The sequence below is a fragment of the Triticum dicoccoides genome, chromosome 4A (assembly GCF_002162155.2).
Source record: "Triticum dicoccoides isolate Atlit2015 ecotype Zavitan chromosome 4A, WEW_v2.0, whole genome shotgun sequence".
NCBI classification, from domain to species: Eukaryota; Viridiplantae; Streptophyta; class Magnoliopsida; order Poales; family Poaceae; genus Triticum; species Triticum dicoccoides.
In genome coordinates this window covers 122,617,576-122,637,257 of record NC_041386.1, presented here as the reverse complement: position 1 = coordinate 122,637,257, position 19,682 = coordinate 122,617,576, and the positions used below count along the sequence as shown (strand labels likewise).

Genomic DNA, 19,682 nt, shown 5'->3' with positions numbered 1-19,682 from the left:
AGATGTGAATGAGCTGTGATCTGTTGCCGAGTTGAGTTTAAGGCACGTCAACTCTCCGCGACAAATTGGATTGGAAGATAAGGCATAAGGGGTCATAATTGTCGCAACCTGCGGGTTTGGGAACGTGTCATTTACAAACCATACCGATATGGGTTGCTCTAGCACGTTCAAGAAAGTATAGGATCGTAATTTAGTATTGTATCATGTAATTTAAAATACCAATCCACATTTAACTCTTCCCTAAATTCATGATACATGTTAAATTTTTTTTTTTGAAAGTTCTTCTGAGCTAAAAAGTACAACAAATGACATTACACTATGCGAAAATAGATGATAATGGGTCGATGAGATGTAAATGAGCTGTGATCGCGACAAAATATATTGGAAGACAAATCATAAGGAATCATAATTGTGGTTACCTACGGGTTTGAAAAAATGCCATTCGAAAACCCATACAGAGGTAGGAGATGATGTAATTAAGTGCGATAACATATCACGGCCAATGCTACAAGTTGTGTACATGTATGCGGGATGACCAAATGTTTGTGATACAGGTTGCACTACCAAAAAATAGCATCAGACCATATGGTGATGACATATAATACTTAGCAAAGAGTTGTATCTATAAGATTTTTCTAAAAAATAATTGTGGCTAAAAACCATAGATGTAGAATATGGATAGGAATGTGCATGTGTGAAATTTGGTAAAGTAATAAAATCATTTGTGGTCCATACTTATCATAACTTAAAAAAATTACTTTACGTAATAATTGTAACATGTGTTCATTTTACTTGATTTATTTTTCATAATTTTCTCTAAACTCATAAATCTTATTCTAGTAGTGTCTTGTTATTCATGATGTTTTTATCAAATCTTTATGATGTTTATATTGTTTGTAATAGCAATGACACAATGTGCTTGTCACCTAGTTTGTTCTTTTAGGGTGTTCATCGCGAAGGAAAAATCCATGATGTGGAGGAGAGAGGAGAAAGAACATATAAAACAAGTTCTTCTGAGACTTTACTGCAAGAAATATAAGTAACTTTTTAGGAGACTAGAACAATGCATGTGCGTTGCTATGGGGTATAAATACTATGTAAAAAAATGTGATTCTGTAAATAAATGCTTACCAAATTATGTAACTAATTTACCTTATAATTTGACGAGAAGTTTCGTAAGTAAATTAAGGTGGTTGATTATCATAAGTGAAGATGCGGTCAAATATGGCACGGTGAATATTCGCAAAAAAATGGCGTGGTGAAAAAAAACGGCTAGATGGAAAAAATCGATAAAGGGACATGGTGGCATGAGGGAAACCGGTTGACGAACAGTTCTCCTTGATAGAAAAAAGAACACCACTTATTTTTTAAGTAGTAGAGATTGTTTTTCTTTTCGATATAGAAATAGAAGTCCAAGAGTCTGCCTAGTTGTCTTCCTAGGTTGGTTTGTTCAATGCTAATTCCTCATGTAAAGTTGGCTGGTCATAATGGAGAGTAACTTAGACTAGTGTCATGCATATGACACTAGCCCAAGTTACTACCTTTATAATGCAAAGTAACATAATAGTAGTATATTAGATGGCTTTATTTATTAGCCTGTAGACTCATCTTGTCTTGAAAAACGCTATGTTACAGTAACATATTATGTTACCACTTTTCATTAATTACTTGTCACATAAGTAAAAATTTCTTGAAGTGTGTTATGTTACTAGCTAAGTTACTTCCACTATAACTAGCCTTAGACTAGTCATAATGGAGAGTAACTTAGACTAGTAACATCATACTCCCTCCGTCCTTTGAAGAGTGTACTTCCAACTTTGTTGGAAAGTCAAACTTTTTTATGTTTGACCGTATTTATACAATAATGCATCAACATTTATGCCATCAAATTAGTAGCGTTAGATTCATGATAAAATATTTTTTCATTATATACCTATTTGGTTTCATAAACATTGATATATTTTTGCACAAACTCGGTCAAACATTGAGATAGTTTGACCCTCCAACAAAGTTGAAAGTACACTCTTTGAAGGACGGAGGGAGTATTTTACTAGGCTATGTTACTATCTTCATAGTGTGTAGTAACATATGCGTGTTGTCATGTTATGGCTCATTTATTAGCCTATAGACTCATATTGTCTTGGTATGTGTGATATTACAGTAACTAGCTAAGTTACCACCATCACCTTTCTCGTCATTAAATATGTGCCACATAAGCAAAATTATCTTGAAAAATATGATGTTACTCCCACTATGGCCAGCCTTAGAGAAATGCATCGCAAGAATGTTGAATAGTCAGCTCTCGGTGATATGCTTTAGGGCCTGTTCAGTTGACAGGGAAAATGAAGAGGTTTGGCAGGGATTGGCAGGGATTACATCCTTTATAAGCCAAAACCTCCTTTAATCCACTCCAATCCACCTATGAGGAAGTGTAACCGAACAAAGCCTTAGAGAACTAAGCCCCTGATGATATGCATCGAGAGAGTCAACCACTAACTACTCTACCTTGCAACATCCTTTTTTCCTTTGGAATAAACTACCTTGCAACATCCTAATTACAGAGCTATAGCAACTACTCTAACAACATTGGTCGTACTGTAAGCCATAGCGACACAGCCCATCCGGTACCAATACAAGATCTGCGAAGCGTGTTCGGTGAGAGGTTGGGTTGAAACGAACCCGCAGCTGGCAACGACGACCTTAAATTTGGCGGCAGCGCATGAACACCGACTCTACAAGACTACAACCCAGCCCAGCTCCATTACCAGCAATTATTTAGTTGCTAGTAAAACTTTCGTAACCTAGAGAAGTGGCTACTGCCGACTGCACGCGCGGTGCGACGGATCGTGGAAACGGCCGCCGTCGACGTCTTCAGCGGCGGCAGCGGAGTGATTGCCTGCCTAATTCCTGGACCCGGTCGCTCACGGTCCCGGAACGGATACGGTCCAAGTATATAGGGGTACTCAAGTATGAACGGAACTCCTACACGAACCGGCGGCGAGGTGGCCGTGCTAGCTGGGCGCACACGAGTTGGTTTTCCACGCGCCATTTGGAGGAAGTCAGCGAGATCGTTCCTGCACCTAACCACGCTAGTTAATGCTTGATCACACTGGTAAGTAACAACGACGCGTAGTGACGGGGACGCGTGCCAAAGTTTGTGCCTAAGTCCTTTCCAGTGTACGGTATAGACGCTGACCACTCACTCTTGTGAAGACACCCGTCGCATATCACTGGTAGTAGTTTCTATCGGCAAAGTTGGCACGATGGACCGCTGCAAGATATGTGGTACTCCCTGTGTAAACTAATATAAAGGCGTTTAAACTAGTATTCTAGACGAGTACGATCGAGTCGCTTTAACGGGAGGAAAAGGCACGGGCAAACGAGAGGAAGGCATATTCTGATTGCGCCCCATTCCCGAGGAATGGAATCGATTCAATTTTGCTGCATCTTGTGGTGAGGAATCGATTCATCGCCTCGTCGCTCTGCTGATTACTCCCTCTTCACAACAAAAGCAGCAGAGCGAGGTGCGAAAATACTTGAACTGTACGATATGTGTGACCCAGTACCACGAAAAGCATTGCAGAAATCGTACGCTAATGAGCTGTCACGAGGCAGACCAGTTTCACGCGATCCCAAATTTGGCCATGTGTATCAGTGCGTGGAACCGAGCCGTTGCAAGTTTTTGCCGACCTCAACTCTCTTTCTCATCACGATTCCTTCTAGTCAATAGGACTGACTATCTCTATAGCGAGTAAGGTATATACATATGATGTCATGCAACATTTCATTTATTAGTTTGTAGACATATCTTGCCTTGATATATATAATGTTACTCATAACGTGAGTAAATGCATCTCCAACGGCAACCAGTAAAAAATCTTCCGCATCCGTCCACGAACAGGGGACCAGTCCACAAACATGGATGCGAGAGATCGACAATCAACGCTAGCCGCATACATTTTAAATTATTTTTCAACAAACGGATGAAATTCATGCAAACATGGCCGAATTTCGTACAAACATGCGGGATTTCATACAACCACAACCGATTTAACCACATTTCGAACATTAAAAAAAAGACCCGCCCTAACCTATCCTACGGCGGCGCCGCCCGGCGTCCAAGCCCGTGTCGTCCTTCCGCCGTCTCTATGAGCACCGGCGATAAACCGATGAAGTGAAGATGCGGTCTCCGATGAGGAAGAGTAGAACACGGGAGACGGACTGGCCCACAAGAGACACCAGGCCCCGCCGCCTCCCATGGCCTAATCATCCTCGGAGGAGTCCGCGCCTTGTCCGTCGCTGGTGGACGTGAGGTCCACGAGGGAAATGGTGGCGCCTTGGTTGTCGTTGTTCCACCGGGCCGGCTGATGGTTCGTCATCGGCGCGTAGGAGGCGCAGCTCACTATATTCTCCTCCGCAATCGCCTGCAGCCGTGCCTCCGTGGTTGTCGCTTCCTGGCGAGTGGCGGCTTGAGCGCGGACGACATCGTAGATTGCACGCTGCTCTGTGACGAAATTTGGGTTCATCGCGACCATGGCCGCCACGGCCTCCTCACCCGCACGCTAGCCATAAATCTGGCCCTCCGCCAGCCGGTGCCGCTCTAGGAGGAACAAATTGTACCGTTGTTCCTCATGCGCCTGCTGGAACACCGACAAAGGCGCTGGCGCGGGCTGCACCTCCGCCATGGCGACGTTGAACCGTGCTTGCGCCTGCTCCATGGTGAAGCCGGCCTGCACAGGAGACGTGAGAGCCGGGGCGGAGTCGTCGGAGCCCGTCTTCATCGTGGTGTCGTCCTCATCGTCGGAGATCTCAAGCGAGCTGGCTGGTAAGCCGACCTCGATCCCCCTAGCACGACTGCTATGCCAGGCAACGACAAGGGAAACCATCGCATGCTTCATCTCCGGTGATAGACAGTCCCACATCGCTTTCCTGCTGGCGGTCATGGCGGTTGCAGTGCAAGGGAGGAGGATGTGGAGGGGTTGGTGTTGTGGTGAGTTAGCCGGGTGTGGCCGCCTTTATATAGTAGATTCCGGCGAGGTAGGTGTCCGGATGCGTTAATGCATGACGCCGAGTGGGTTCTTGGGCGGCGAGCCTACTTAATGGTGACAGACGAACGGACGACAACATTGAGTGGGCACGGTAGATATCCATCCCGACGCGTCACGGGCGACGCCCTCGATCGACGCACCGCTTCAACAACGGAGACAGTGAGAAGTTGCGTCTGCCCTGAGTCGTCTTCAATGTTTGAATGCGAGCAGCTAGTGTCGGGCGAGAGCGCGCGGGGGAGGGAGGCGTTCTTGGTGGGCCAAGGCTGCCAGAAACTGGGTTTGAGATTGGTCTGGACTCCCGCAAACATCCCCCACGTTTGTCTCTGATTTACGAGAGAAATCACGTCCGGACCGATACATGTCAGTGTTGGATGGCTTCCGCAGTCCGGACAACGCGATGCAGAAGGTTGCGGGAGGTTTACGGGTTCGCCTTGAAGATGGCTTAACTAGCTATGTTACTCAAATCATCCCTCTCCTCACTAAATTCTTACGTTACTACTGAAGTTACTCCCACTATGGGCGTTCATCCTGAAAAGATGAATGCCTGTCACCGCTCCTGATAAGTATACTAGTAATAACTACGAATGATACATCATTCACGCAGAAATTGCTTTGTAAAAAAGAAGGGCATATAGCCATCGAGAGATATGGGCAAATTCTTGCGTATTATTTGACCAATTTGATGATAAAGAACAACCGAAGCGATACGGAATCAAGTGATCATGAGCACATGCTAGATCCAGCCCTGCTGTAAATACTAGCTGGGCACATGCCCTAGCAGCTGGAATGTTTCGCCCGCCACAGAACAATGCCTCCACACGATGATATTCCCCTGATCTGTCACTCGTAGTGGGAACTATGAACCCAACAACTTGACATTGCAATTTTACTGTTATTATTTTGGAACTTTGCTAACATGCCAATTTGTCATCCATCAAGGCAACCAAGACAGTTTTCTTCGTAATGCAGAAAGGCCAGTAAAGGTTCAGCCAGATTAGAACTGCCGGAACACCCACAGTGACGCCTTCGGTCATTCCATTACTTTAGGCGTCCTCACATTGGAGGCGGTTTGTCTATGTAAACCGCTTGCCGGTGGGGCATGTGGTTCTGCAAACCGCTTTCGTTGTGCCGAGTATTCGCGACACAGGCTTTGAAACGGAAAGGGGAACCATCGCCGGCCCATGAACGAAAACCACCTCAAAAGCCCATTCTGTACTAGTGTTCCTCTCTAGTTTAATTTAATTAAACTGGACCCTCTAGTTAAATTTATGAACAGACCTTTCCCCATCCTAGAAGGGCTTTTTTTTTGCGAGGGCCATTCTAGAAGGGCTTGTTGGGGAATTTTGAAGAAGTTTCGGCCCAACTAAATAAAGACCTTGTGACAGTATCCCCACACACACCCACAAAATCACCATATATCACTTTGTTGACCCCCACAATGCGTAGTTCAGAATTCTAGTGCTATGTTCTACCCAACCTGAGTACATCTGCTATTCTGCTGTTAAATGCACAGGTACAGTTTATTAGTAAAACCGCTTAAATCCCAATCCAAATAGGAAATAGGCTATGAGAGCTGCATCTTTCTGACTCTCCATAATTAGAACAAAATAGTTCTTGATTACTCACTAGGATGTGATTTAGCAGCAAGCACTTGTTATTCAAACTTCACTCACGTCTGTAGGATAGCTCCCCAGGACTCTTACAAAGGGTGCAAACTCCTGCAAATAAATTAAAATGAGTCACCTTTCGCTTGATGCCAGATAAAACAACTAAGAAAGACGACCTCCAAATTTCCAAGAGCTTTCAGAGCTTTTGGATCAGCCATTGATGCCTCAAGGTCGACATAAAAGAGGTAGTTGAAGTACCTATTCAGCCAAGGATCAACGGGTTAGAACTAGTGGTTTTCATATTTGGTTAAGACTTAACGAAACAAAACTGAATAAATGCGGCGGTCATAGGATTGTTATCTGACTTGACGGGTGTGGAGAAAGTATCATCAGCTACACGAAAAGGCCTTTTCTTGTGTGGGCGGCTTTCTATCTTCACATCAAAACACACTGTTGAGAATTTTACAAAGCACACATGCAAGTTATAAAACAAAGCAAGGTTGTTCAATACACCTTGGTGAGGTCGATGTCCCTCAGTGCAAAAACTGCAAGTGCCTTGAGGAGCTGCGCAGGTTTCCAATCTTCAAGTGAAAACACAATGCTGGTCTGAAAATAAAATGATCATGCAACAAATCAACCAGCTTTGTTTTTCCCATTGGGAAGGACGACCATAAAGGAAGATGAAAGTGAGTTCCCACTGCAATATGTACCTTGAATGGTTTATCAACCTGAGGTACAATAGGTTTCCGAGCAAGCATCATAAAACGGGTGACGTTCTCTTTTTCGTCCTAAGGGATGTGATGGACTAATGTTGAGAATAAAGAACAGAATACAGTGTCCTGATTTAGCATGAAACCACAATACCTGAATATTTTCAGCAAGAATATCCAGTCCATAAAGTTCAGCAGCTAATGAACTGGCAACAACACCAGTATCTTGGAGCATTTGTTCTGTAACTAACTATGAAACAAGCATATAGCGTTATGGTTAATGATAATGATTTCACTTGACGAGTCACTTGAAATTCATCAACTAAAAAACCGACATGATTTTGAAGCATCATTCTACCTTTGCTGCACCAGCAGTGTCATCAACAGCTTGTCTCTGTTCAATTCCTAACTCTGTCAGTGTATGCTCACATTGAGCAAGAGCCTGAGAATATAAAATAATGTGTTTGTAAGGTTATTACAGAAATAAGTTAAAATATTAAGGCCACACTATCCTAGATGTTTACCTGGGGATGGCTCATGACACTTCTTAGGTTTCCAATCTTCACTCCACGATTGGCTAACAAACAATGCCGAACTGCAAGGCGAACATCTCCAACTATGTGTAGCTTATGACGAAGTAGAAGGTCATAGTTCCGATGTATGCTACCGCCCAGAGTATTCTCAAGTGGCAATACTGCCCTATCAACTGTACAGTTTTCTACAGCCTGATAAAGGACCAGAAGACATTAAAATTGCAACATATTCATTTGCTTGTACCACAAAGACCATGGTCTATGTATTACAATATGCCATTGAAGAGACACATATAGAAATGCTCTGATCTACTCATGTATGGAAAGGTCAGTTTAGAAGATCTTGCTAATACAATAATCTCTCCATTCCCTAAGGGATGCCATTTCGAGCATATGTAGAGTCAACTTACGATCTTTGACTGCCAATATTTTTAAAATCATTTAAATTAGATACTTCAAACTTATAAGCATAATTTTGCCTCAACAGGGGCTTTCATGGTATATAATTGTTGGGGTACATACACTGCAGTAGAAATGAATGACCAAATGATGAGCATGCTGCCTCGGAAAAAGGAACGATCAGGGACAGGTGATATGTGCCAGTGATAGGTTCTTTCGGCAAACTAGTACGTATTTCTTGTGCAAAACTGGCATACTGCATCAAATAAACTAACACGGAGTATACCCAGCTCTGTGAAAACCCCCAAATCCTCGAACAAATTTCATGCGACAAACATTTAAACTTTTTCTGATTCAATATCTATCATCCTGAAACCATGATATGAACTAAAATAAAACGCGTAACACACTGCACGGCAAACATCATACAAACATAACTGAACAGGCCCCAAAAAGGATCCTACGATGATACCTGAAATGCAGTATCGAAGTGCTCGCAAGGCACGGTCTGGCAATGTGGATAGGCCTTCTTTGCCGCGGACTCGCTGTACGCTCCTGGGAAGCCCTGAACAGACAGCAAACCAAACCCCCTTTCAGATTTACACCGAAAAAGAGCACATACACAAGCAGGGACATTGATGTGCAATGAACTGAAACAACACACGCGTTTCGTCGAGCACCTGGTAGGCAACCTTGAGCCCCTCCCCGCCCGACTCCATTAGATCCGCACTAGTGAGAGGCACTAATACCCGGTACAGTACCAGCTGATTAGTTAGTTTATTAAATACGGTTATTATTAGATCAGAAAAGAACGACTAGAGATCGGCTAAGAAAGCGTCGCCTGACGACTTACGAGGTAACGCATGCGGATCGCTGTACGCGGGAAGAGGGCTGTCCGCGACAGGCATAGCAGAGGCCCGGCGGCGGTTGAGGTCGGCGGACCAGCCGTCCGCCACGGGCGCCCCTGGCCGCGAGGCAAAAAGAAGGGGGGCTGAGTTGGTGTTGGTGAAGCTGGTACGTTTAACGGGGCAGCATTGTAACGGGGAGGAGGACAACGAAGAGAAGGCGGCGGCGGCAGAGCGTGCTCGGGCTGGGAAGAAGGGGAGCCGAGGGGTAGTCATGGAGGCCATAGCCACCGCGCTGGCTAAGGAGGAAGAAGGAGGTGGTCGGGTTTATAATTTTAAGTTGCGTGTTTTCTTTTTCATTTATTTAGGTATTTTTTTCTTTTTCTTTATCTATTCGTATTTATTTGTGTGTTATCATAATTTTATTTTTATTTTATATGTTTTTTTACACTTGCACATACACCCGTTTGTATAAACACATGCACACCCTATCTTTATGAGCACCTCCAAGATACTAAGCCGACACGTCATCTTAAAATTAACGAAGTCCCACGGATGCACTCGAAGTTGACGGGAACGTATGTCCCACTGAAAGCGCATCGCCGGATAGCCTGAAATAAATTCAGAAAAATATGACCACCAGTGTCAAGTCTAGAACTTGAACCCTGATAGGTTGATTCCAATAGAAGGAATCTAACCATCTGGGTATAGTTCGGTTCACTTGTTTTATATGTGTTGGGTATCCCATGTGTATTTGTGTATTTTTTTCATTATGTTTTTTGCATGTGTGCTTGCGTTTTTAATAATATTATTATTGCTTATGAATGTCTTTACTTCATGAAGCACAATAAAGCAGTTAAGCATCATCACTGTGCACTCAACATTAACATGATGAAGATCTATGACAGTGTTGAGTGGGATTACTTGAGAACTATCATGATGAAATTAGGATTTTCTCATAAGTGGGTGGAAATTGTAATGAACATGGTTACCTATATCACATATTCACTTCTTTTCAATGGCAAGAATCTTCAAGAGTTCAGACCAAGCAGAGGACTTCGACAAGGGTATCCTATTTTCCCTTACCTATTTTTGTTGGTAGCATAAGGCCTTTCGTGCCTCCTAAAAACTTAGATCAATCATCTCAAATTGCTAGGATCCAAGTAGCGTCTTTGGCTCCACATGTTAATGTGACGCCCGGATAATTACGTCACAGTAATCCTCTACTAATGGTGCCAAGTCATCATAATTAATCTTTTCTAATCATCACTTTGTTCCAAACTGATCTCGAATTCAAATTTAAAAGATAAATCAAATTATTATTTCTTCAAACTATAAAACTAAAATGTTCGAATTTTGGTATAAAATCCCCTAATCAATTGTCAGTTGTAACCAACATCATTTGACTTACCATTTAATTTCTAGGAAAATGTAAAGTGGTCAAACAGCTACCAAAATAGCCATTTCAGAATAAACAAATGTTTATGTGTTTCCAAACCACTTAAAACTTTGTGGGCCTCTCCAAAATAATGAAGACTATTTATATGACAAGTTTCATATTTTACATAATGCTTTTGCTATTAAAAATAAATAGAAATCGGTAACTCTATTTTGTGCACAGCCCAGCCCATGTAGCCGCCATCTTCAACCTCCTGTTCACTCCATCGCGGTGAACGGCGCTCCCGCGTCCATGGCGCGGATGGCCACACGTCCGCCATCCTGCGGCCTCCCCGACGTCGTGGGTGCCTACTAGACCGCTCTCGCGGCACCTCGGCGAACCCTAGCCTCGCAATCCCCTTCCTCTCGCTCTCTTTCTACTAGAGCTCGCGCCCGAGACTCCCGTCAGCGCCGCGTCGTCGTTGCCGTGCTCCGAGGCATCCCCGAGCTGCTGCAAGGTGGCCAGGATCCTCCCCGACCTCGTCTCCTTCACCTACACCTCTGGATCGAAGCCAAAAGGCCATGTATGTTCCGCATCGAGCTGCAATCCCCACCATGGCCGCCGCGGCCATCGCCGTCGATCTCCACCACCGGCGCCTCCCCGACCTTCCCCGAGCTCGCCTACGTTCTCCCCGGTGAGCCCTCCTCCGGATCCCCCTTCCTTCGCCTCGATTCGGTCACTGTTTGCCTTCCCCGAGCACATCCAAGCCCGCGTCGCGTGTACGCGTACGCGTACTGGCGTAAGCGCGTGCGTGAGCTGCTGCTGCTTAACCACCGTCTTCTGCGGCGGCGTGCTGCTGCTGAAGCGCGCCCGCCCTGGCCTCGCCTCTGCCTGCCGCTGCTCGCCGGCCATCGGCCGCGGCCATGTAGCGCGCCCCTGCTGCTCCTTGCGATGCGTGCTGCTCATACCGCTACTCTGCTCTGCTTGCTACTGCTGTCGCTGCACTGCTGCTCCATTTGCTGCTGCTCACGGCCGCTGCTACTGCTTTCCTTGTGCTGCTGCCGCTGTTGGCCATGGCCGCCGTGGCTTGTGCCTCGTGCGTGCTAGCCATGGCAAGCACAGCCAAGGCCCGGGTGTGCCGCTGCCAATGGCCGACCCAATTAGTAGGTCTAATTAGTTTAGGCTAAATTAGGTGTTAATTAGTCTAAGGCTATTAGAAGTGGACCCAGGCTAATTAATCTAATTAACTAGAATAGTTTAGTTGTTGTCTATGATGTGTGGCTCCCACCTCTAATTAAGCTAGATTAATTAATCTGTTAAACGAAGACAATGACAATTGGGCCCCACTGTCACTGTTCATCAATGGACCCGTTAAACTTGACTGGGTCAACTGAGCCCTCCAGCCCCACATGTCATGCACACGCACACATTCCTGGGTACACTCCTGTGTCCCCATAGCCATTTTTTTATTACAATTAAATTTAATTCCAGGATTTCAAAAATGTTTAAAATTTTATAAAATCATATAAAATAAACCATAAGTCGGATGAAAATACTTTGTACATGAAAGTTGCTCAGAACGACGAGACGAATCCGAATTCGCAGTCCGTTCGTTCACTACACGTCCCTAGCATAGTGAACCTGCAACTTTTCCCCTTCGGTTCATCTGTCCGAAAACGTGAAACATCGGGAATACTTTCCTGGATGTTTCCCCCCTTCGCCGGTATCACCTTCCACCGCGTTAGGGCATACCTAGCACCGCGCATTGCCACATTACGTTTTGTGTTACTTTGTTTGCTCTGTTATTTATTATGTTCCTCCTCCGTTACTTCTTTCCGGTAGACCCCGAGACCGCTGCCGGTACCCCCGATCGACTACGGTGTTGACGACCCCTACTTGTCTGAGCAACCAGGCAAGCCCCCCTGATCACCATATATCGCCTACTCTCCTCTATACTGCTTGCATTAGAGTACTGTAGCATGTTACTGCTTTCCGTTAATCCTATCCTGATGCATAGCCTGTCATTGTTGCTACAACTGTTGATACCTTACCTGCAAACCTAAATGCTTAGTATAGGATGCTAGTTTATCATCAGTGGCCATACATTCTTGTCCGTCTGCCATGCTATACTATCGGGCCGTGATCATTCGGGAATGATCACAGGTATATACCTATACTTTATACATGATACATGTGATGACTAAAGTCGGGTTGGCTCGAGGAGTACCCGTGAGTGATTCACGGATTGGGGGCTGAAAGGACCTTTATCCCGACGGCCCTCTGGGTGGATCTTTGTGGCGGAGCGACAGGGCAGGTTGAGACCACCTAGGAGAGAGGTGGGCCTGGCCCTGGTCGGCGTTCGCGGTGTCTTCAAGATAACACGTTTAACGAGATCTTGGTATTTGATCTGAGTCTGGCTACTGGCCTATACGCACTAACCATCTACGCGGGGACAGTTACGGGCACTCGACGTCGTGGTATCAGCCGAAGTCTTCGTGACGTCAGCCACTGAGCGGCGCGCGCCGGGTTGGACCGCGTAACGCAACTTCCTTTGAAATGGAGGTTGCTAGGTCTGCTCATCGGCCGCGTTCGCAATGTGCAGGTGTGCAAAGGGCGATAGGCCCAGACCCCTGCGCCATAGGATTTACACCGGCGTGCTGACCTCTCTGTTGTGCCTAGGTAGGGCTGCGACGTGTTGATCTTCCGAGGCCGGGCATGACCCAGAAAAGTGTGTCCGGCCAAATGGGATCGAGCGTGTTGGGTTATGTGGTACACCCCTACAGGGAAGTTAATCTATTCGAATAGCCGTGATCTTTGGTAACAGGACGACTTGAAGTTGTACCTTGACCTTATGACAACTATAACCGGATACTTAATAAAACACACCCTTCCAAGTGCCAGATACAACCGGTGATCGCTCTCTCACAGGGCGATGAGGGGAGGATCATCGGTTAGGATTATGCTATGCGATGTTACTTGGTGAACTTACCATCTACTCTCTTCTCCTGCTGCAAGATGGAGGTTACCAGAAGCATAGTCTTCGAAAGGACTAGCTATCCCCCCTCTTATTCCGGCATTCTGCAGTTTAGTCCACATATGATAGCCTTATTCCAGTTGATACCAATGCATACATATGTAGTGTAGCTCCTTGCTTGCGAGTACTTTGGATGAGTACTCACGGTTGCTTTCTCCCTCTTTTCCCCTTTCCCTTCTACCCGATTGCTGCGACCAGACGTTGGAGTCCAGGAGCCAGACGCCACCGTCGACGACGACTACTACTACTCGGGAGGTGCCTACTACTACGTGCAGCCCGCTGACGATGACCAGAAGTAGTTTAGGAGGATCCCAGGCAAGAGGCCTGCGCTTCTTTCGATCTGTATCCCAGTTTGTGTTAGCCTTCTTAAGGCAAAACTTGTTTAATTTATGTCTGTACTCAAATAATGTTGTTTCCGCTGACTCGTCTATGATCGAGCTCTTGTATTCGAGCCTTCGAGGCCCCTGGCTTGTAATATGATACTTGTATGACTTACTTTATTTGTAGAGTTGTGTTGTGATATCTTACCGTGAGTCCATGATCTTAATCGTACACGTTTGTGTGTATGATTAGTGTACGGTCAAATTGGAGGCGTCACAGTTAACCATCTTTTGTTTGCAGATGCTAGCCTGCTGTTCTTCAAAGCTAACGGTGCTAGGGCAACTAAGGTGTCAAACCTGCTAGAGACATACTACAATGCTTCAATGCCCTCCGACATAGGTACTTCAAAACTAGATGATACCCCGCACGTTGTTGCGGGAATATTTTGCAACTTATTTCAATGTGATTCGTCGTATAAAACATGAATATTTGAAGTAATAATATAAAAAGCTAAAACTAAAAATACATATAATTTATTATGTTTAATTATTATATAGTTGTAAAATGTTTATTAAATATAAATAACATAGAAGGATGAAAATTCTTATGCACTATGTTTGCATTATGAGATGAGTCTTTTTTGCATGCATGTTTAATGATGAAGTGGTGTGCTTGCATGTTGAGAGACATATGATAGTGAGGGTGGGCCTTTTCTCATACATGTTATGGGATGATGTGGCATGCTTGCATATTGAGAGAAATAGTTAGTGAGAGCTAGCTATTTAGATATAAAAGATAAAAGATAAAGGGCCTTTGGGCTTTTAAATATCTGAAGGACATATTATGGAGCAAGGTAAATGAGTGGATTGAGAAAACAATATCATCAACATGAAAAGAAGTGTTAGTCAATTCTGTTGCACAAGCGGCCCCAATGTATTTCATGTCTTGTTTTAAGCTCCCTAGGGGTTGTGTGAGCACCTTAATAAGCTTATTCAACAGTCTTGGTGGGACAACAAAGATGGCAAGCGCAAGCCGGGCTTGGTTTCATGGGAGGTGATGACCCAAGCAAAATTTATGGTTTGCCATTGTTTTTTAGATTTCAAGCTACTAGCAAATATGCTCGTGCGTTGCAACCGGAGACAAAAAAATATGCGCAAGACAAATAAGTATGACTTAATACCCTGACATATGAGCGTCCTCAATTTTAACACGGTGGCTCATCATGTTGCCATTTATTTTTCTCCCCCCCCCTCGCTGATGATGGTCGCGATGTCCACGTGATCACAATGCATTCGATGTGATAAATCCAAGGCTATGAGTTTGCCACTGCACGCCACACTTATCATTATGTTATGCAAAAGAATGTTTGAAACTGTAAAAACAAATCTCATCAACCACAAACTACTCCCAATGCCTAGAGATATAAAGACTTTCAAAAAACTAATCAAATCCTAGACATAAAAGACTTTTGAGTGAACTATTTTTCGAATCGACATACATTTTTTTTTGAAATTTTGGATTTTCTCAAAAAAAAATCACGAACATTATTTTTATTTACAAATATTTTTTTGTAATGCATTAACAGTTTTTGAATCCATCCCTTTTTTAGTCGAATCTATGAGGTTTTTTTTATTAGGGAACAGATTTTGAAATTTTAAATTTTTGCTAGCACTTTCTAAAATTTTATGGACATTTTTTTAGATTCCCGAATATATTTTGAATACACGATCATTTTTTCAAAATCATGAAAATGATTTTATTTCCCGACCATTTTTTCCAAATGATGAATATATTTTATAATTTGTGAAAAGATTTGCAAAACCACCCACATTTTTTGAATCCACGAAAAAATTATGATTTCCTAAACATTTTTTGAATTGACATACGTTTCATGATTTCTCAAATATGTTTTTGAAAACTCGCAACTGTTGAAATTTGAAAATGTCGAATTTGTTTAAAGAAGGAAGAAAATAGAATGAGAAAAGAAAAGACAAAAGAACGAAATGAAAAAGAAAACAGGTGAGCCAAGCCATGCACATGGACCGGCCCATGAACACATAAGTGTGGAAGGACCTCTGTTAGAAAAGGGATGGAAAAAGGAGGAGACTGGTATTGGATCAACACTTTAGGTGAGATCGTAGGATCAACCCAAACATTTCATATTTAGACAATCCAAAAAAATCTGAAAAATATGTACAACATACCTGCTGGGTATGCGTACAACTTAAAAAATATCAGCTCGAAACTCCATCTACACTTAGAGATTCGAAAAAGACAAATTTGACTATGAATAGTGTCAACTTTGGGGTGAATAATAGTTGATACTATTCACATATAATTTTGTCTTTTTTGGTCCTCTAAGTGTAGTTTGAATTAGGAGCTGAAACCTTTTGAGCTTGTACATCTCACATGAATGTGTGTCTACAAATTTCTTCAGAATTTTTGAACATGGTTTGTATCTTTAAAAAATATGGTCTCATTGATCACACCTAAGGGCTGATCCTATACAAGTCTTCCCCTGGAAAAAGTGGGGAGGCCGAGGATCAAACCCTGGTCGCCTCGCTAGAAGGGCTAGGTGCTAGCCACTATGCTATGTGTGCATGTGCTATTTGTGTCGCTATTAAACCTATAAAACACGAAGCGCGTCCACGACTTTGAAAAAAAAACCCGAATCATTTTCTTCACTTATGGGTGGCATAGTGGGTAATTTATAGAAACTTCAGGGGTATTTATTATGGCGGAGGACCAGAAACATTAGCTCTTTTATTATTATTATTATTATTATTATTATTATTATTATTATTATTATTATTATTATTATTATTATTATTATTAGGTAGAGATGAAGATTTGATCTTGCTTTATTGGCAAGATAGTCATGACGCATTTCATAACTGCTAAGTTGGATTCTCACCCCTCTGGCTGAGCATGAACACCCTGAAGGCCTCAACCTAGACTCAAGGTCCTACGGCGGCAGCCATCCCTACTACATGTCATTCTGCGGCGTGGAGGCCTATGAGCACATGGGATGATTATTCTGTGATGTCAACGCGCCCATCAGGAAGCCGTCTAGGTGTTGGACCTCGCATGCTAGTACATGAAACGACTTGGTGTTGCCTTCCTGTTGTCCTGCCTTGTCTCTCGAAACTCCGTCTCTACAAGTGCTCGTTGACATCGATGGAAAGTCGCCACGATTTTATCTATGTCATGTACCAAGCCTTTTTTATATGATTTTTTCCGTGCAAGAAAATATATGATTTCTCTTTGATTCAATTGAGATATGCTGGAGAGGGGGCATGGAGGAAATCGACAAGGAAAGTTTTGGTTCGATTGAGATTGGTGAGGAGAGAAAAGATGCTTGAAAAAAACAATAACTCATGGATCACATAAAAACCAATAGGGAGGACAAGGGGAAAACCAATGGGGAGGGGGCGACATACCAACATACAATCACCGACTCCCCTTTAATAGTAGGGCAAGGAAAGTTTTGACTTAACAATTGTGATTTGAAAAGTTTTGAGTCGGTTGAGATTGGTGAGGAGAGAAAGGAGGCTTGGAAAGAAAAACTCATGGACCAGATAAAAACCAATCCAAATGATAAGTGCCACACATGTGACACGAAGCACTCCTGCCCTGACGACTTCTACAACTAAAGTTGCCATCAGAAAAGAGAAAACAAACCCCCCAAAACTGAAACTTACCATCAGAAAAGAAAGTTGTCATGCTTGACAACTAAAGTTGCCATCCTCGCGTCATTAAACTTATCATAAAAAATGTTCGGAGTTGCCATGTGTTCGTGCCACACGTGTGGCACTTATCAGGGCCCGAACCCAATAGGAAGGATGAGGGGAAAACCAATCAAGGAGGGGGGCATACCAACATACAATCACCAACTCCCTTTAATAGTAGGGCAAGGAAAGTTTTGATTTAACAATTGTGATTTTGAAAGTTTTGGTTCGATAGAGATTGGCGGGGAGAGAAAGGATGCTTGAATGGACCAAATTAAAACCAATAGGGAGGACGAGAGGAAAAGCCAACAAGGAGTGGGTGATGTACCAACATACAATCGCCAACTTTCCTTTAATAATAGTAATAAAGATTTACAAACAGAGCTATCTCTTAAAACTCTAAGCTCCCTTGAAGGGAGGTCTCGTGATTGATCTGGGCTTGTGGGCAGCGGCTGGGCCCAACCTGTAAGTGTCTAGCTCGTTGGTGAAGTGCATTTGTCTTCCAGCTCCAAGCCAATTCCTTAGTTTCCTTTCTTCCTGACTTCTGCGTCGCTTTTCTCCCTTTCCTAGCGGCGCGCCGGTGCTGCTCCATCCTCTTCTTCTTTGACCCCCACGACTCGGCGAGTCTCCGTAGCTAGGGCGTTTTGTTGCTGTCACTCCCTCCCACCAACAAGAGGTCGACGGATGAGCGCTTGGCAATCGAGGTGACGAGGCCACCCTTTCTCCTTGGTGGAATCCCTGCTATCCAGTGCTACTTCTTGAGCTTGCGTTGATTTTTCCCTTGAAGAGGAAAGGGTGATGTAGCAAAGTAGAGATAAGTATTTTCCTCAGTTAAGAACCAAGGTGTTAACCCAGTAGGAGGCACAAGCAAGTCTCCAATCTATGCACATGCACAAACTAACAAACACTTGCATTCAATGCGAAAAAGGGGTTGTCAATCCCTTCGTGGTCTCAAACAAGAGTGAGATCTAATAGAGATATGTATAAAAGATAAATAAAAAGGCAAACTAAAATAAATCTAAATAAATTGCTGCAAGATATTTTTGGGTTTTTTGGTTTATAGATCGGAAATTATATGATGGAAAATAGACCCGGGGGCCATATGTTTCACTAGAGGCTTCTCTCTTGAAAGAAAACATACGGTGGGTAAACAAATTACTTTCGAGCAATTGACAGAAAAGCGCAAAGTTATGATGATATCCAAAGCAATGATCATGAATATAGGCATCACGTCCGTGTCAAGTAGACCGAAACAATTCTGCATCTACTACTATTACTCCACACATCGACCGCTATCCAGCATGCATCTAGAGTATTAAGTTCATAAGAACGAAGTAATGCCTTAAGTAAGATGACATGATGTAGAGGGATAAACTCAAGCAATATGTTGAAAACCACATCTTTTTACCCTTGATGGCAACAATACAATACATGCCTCGCTACCCCTACTTTGTCACTGGGTGAGGACACCGCAAGATTGAACCCAAAACTAACCACCTCTCCCATTGCAAGAAGAATCAATCTAGTTGTCCAAACCAAACCGATAATTGGAAGAGAAATACATAATTTGATCATGCATAAAAGAGTTCAAAAAAGACTCAAATAATATTTATAGATAATCTGATCATAAATTCACAATTCAACGGATCTCGACAAACACACTGCAAAAGAATATTACGTTGGTAGAACTTCAAGAACATCGAGGAGAACATGGTATTGAAGATCATAAGAGAGAAGAAGCCATATAGCTACTAGCTATGGACCCGTAGGTCTGTGGTAAACTAATCATGCTTCATCGGAAGGGCAGCAAGGTTGATGTAGATGCCCTCCTGCCCCAAGATGGGATCTCACGGAAACAGAGGCTTGCGGTGGTGGAAAAGTATTTTGGTGGAAGCTTCAGGTGGTTTGGGAATATTTGGGTATTTATGGAGCAAGAATTAGGGTTGGAGGACGCCCGAGGGGCCCACAAGCCCTGAGGGCGCGCCTAGGAGGCTTGTGGCCTCCTTGGCCATATTCTGAACCCTCTCCAAGTTCCGTGGATGTCTTCTGGTCCAAGAAAACCATCGCAAAAGTTTTATT

At 43.6% G+C, this 19,682-nt stretch overlaps 1 protein-coding gene across 3 annotated transcripts; it reads right to left on the bottom strand.

Moving 5' to 3' along the window:
- Positions 1 to 6,416: 6,416 nt before the first annotated feature.
- Positions 6,417 to 9,453, bottom strand: LOC119285361 (arogenate dehydratase/prephenate dehydratase 2, chloroplastic-like). 3 transcript variants are annotated; one of them, XM_037564615.1, is made up of 12 exons: positions 9,151 to 9,453; positions 8,978 to 9,039; positions 8,770 to 8,862; positions 7,890 to 8,090; positions 7,724 to 7,807; positions 7,520 to 7,615; positions 7,366 to 7,443; positions 7,169 to 7,261; positions 7,021 to 7,088; positions 6,832 to 6,913; positions 6,675 to 6,766; positions 6,417 to 6,546 (listed from the first exon to the last, which is right to left on the bottom strand). In XM_037564615.1, the coding sequence occupies exons 1-11, from the start codon at positions 9,425 to 9,427 to the stop codon at positions 6,707 to 6,709; spliced, it is 1,194 nt and encodes a 397-aa protein (XP_037420512.1). In that variant the 5' UTR covers positions 9,428 to 9,453; the 3' UTR covers positions 6,417 to 6,546; positions 6,675 to 6,706. The 3 variants fall into 3 exon arrangements, 2 of the variants coding, with proteins under 2 accessions (XP_037420512.1, XP_037420510.1); XM_037564613.1 differs by having other exon boundaries at positions 6,417 to 6,766; XR_005139465.1 differs by lacking the exon at positions 6,417 to 6,546 and having other exon boundaries at positions 6,712 to 6,766; positions 7,021 to 7,084.
- Between the last annotated feature and the right edge of the window lie 10,229 nt (positions 9,454 to 19,682).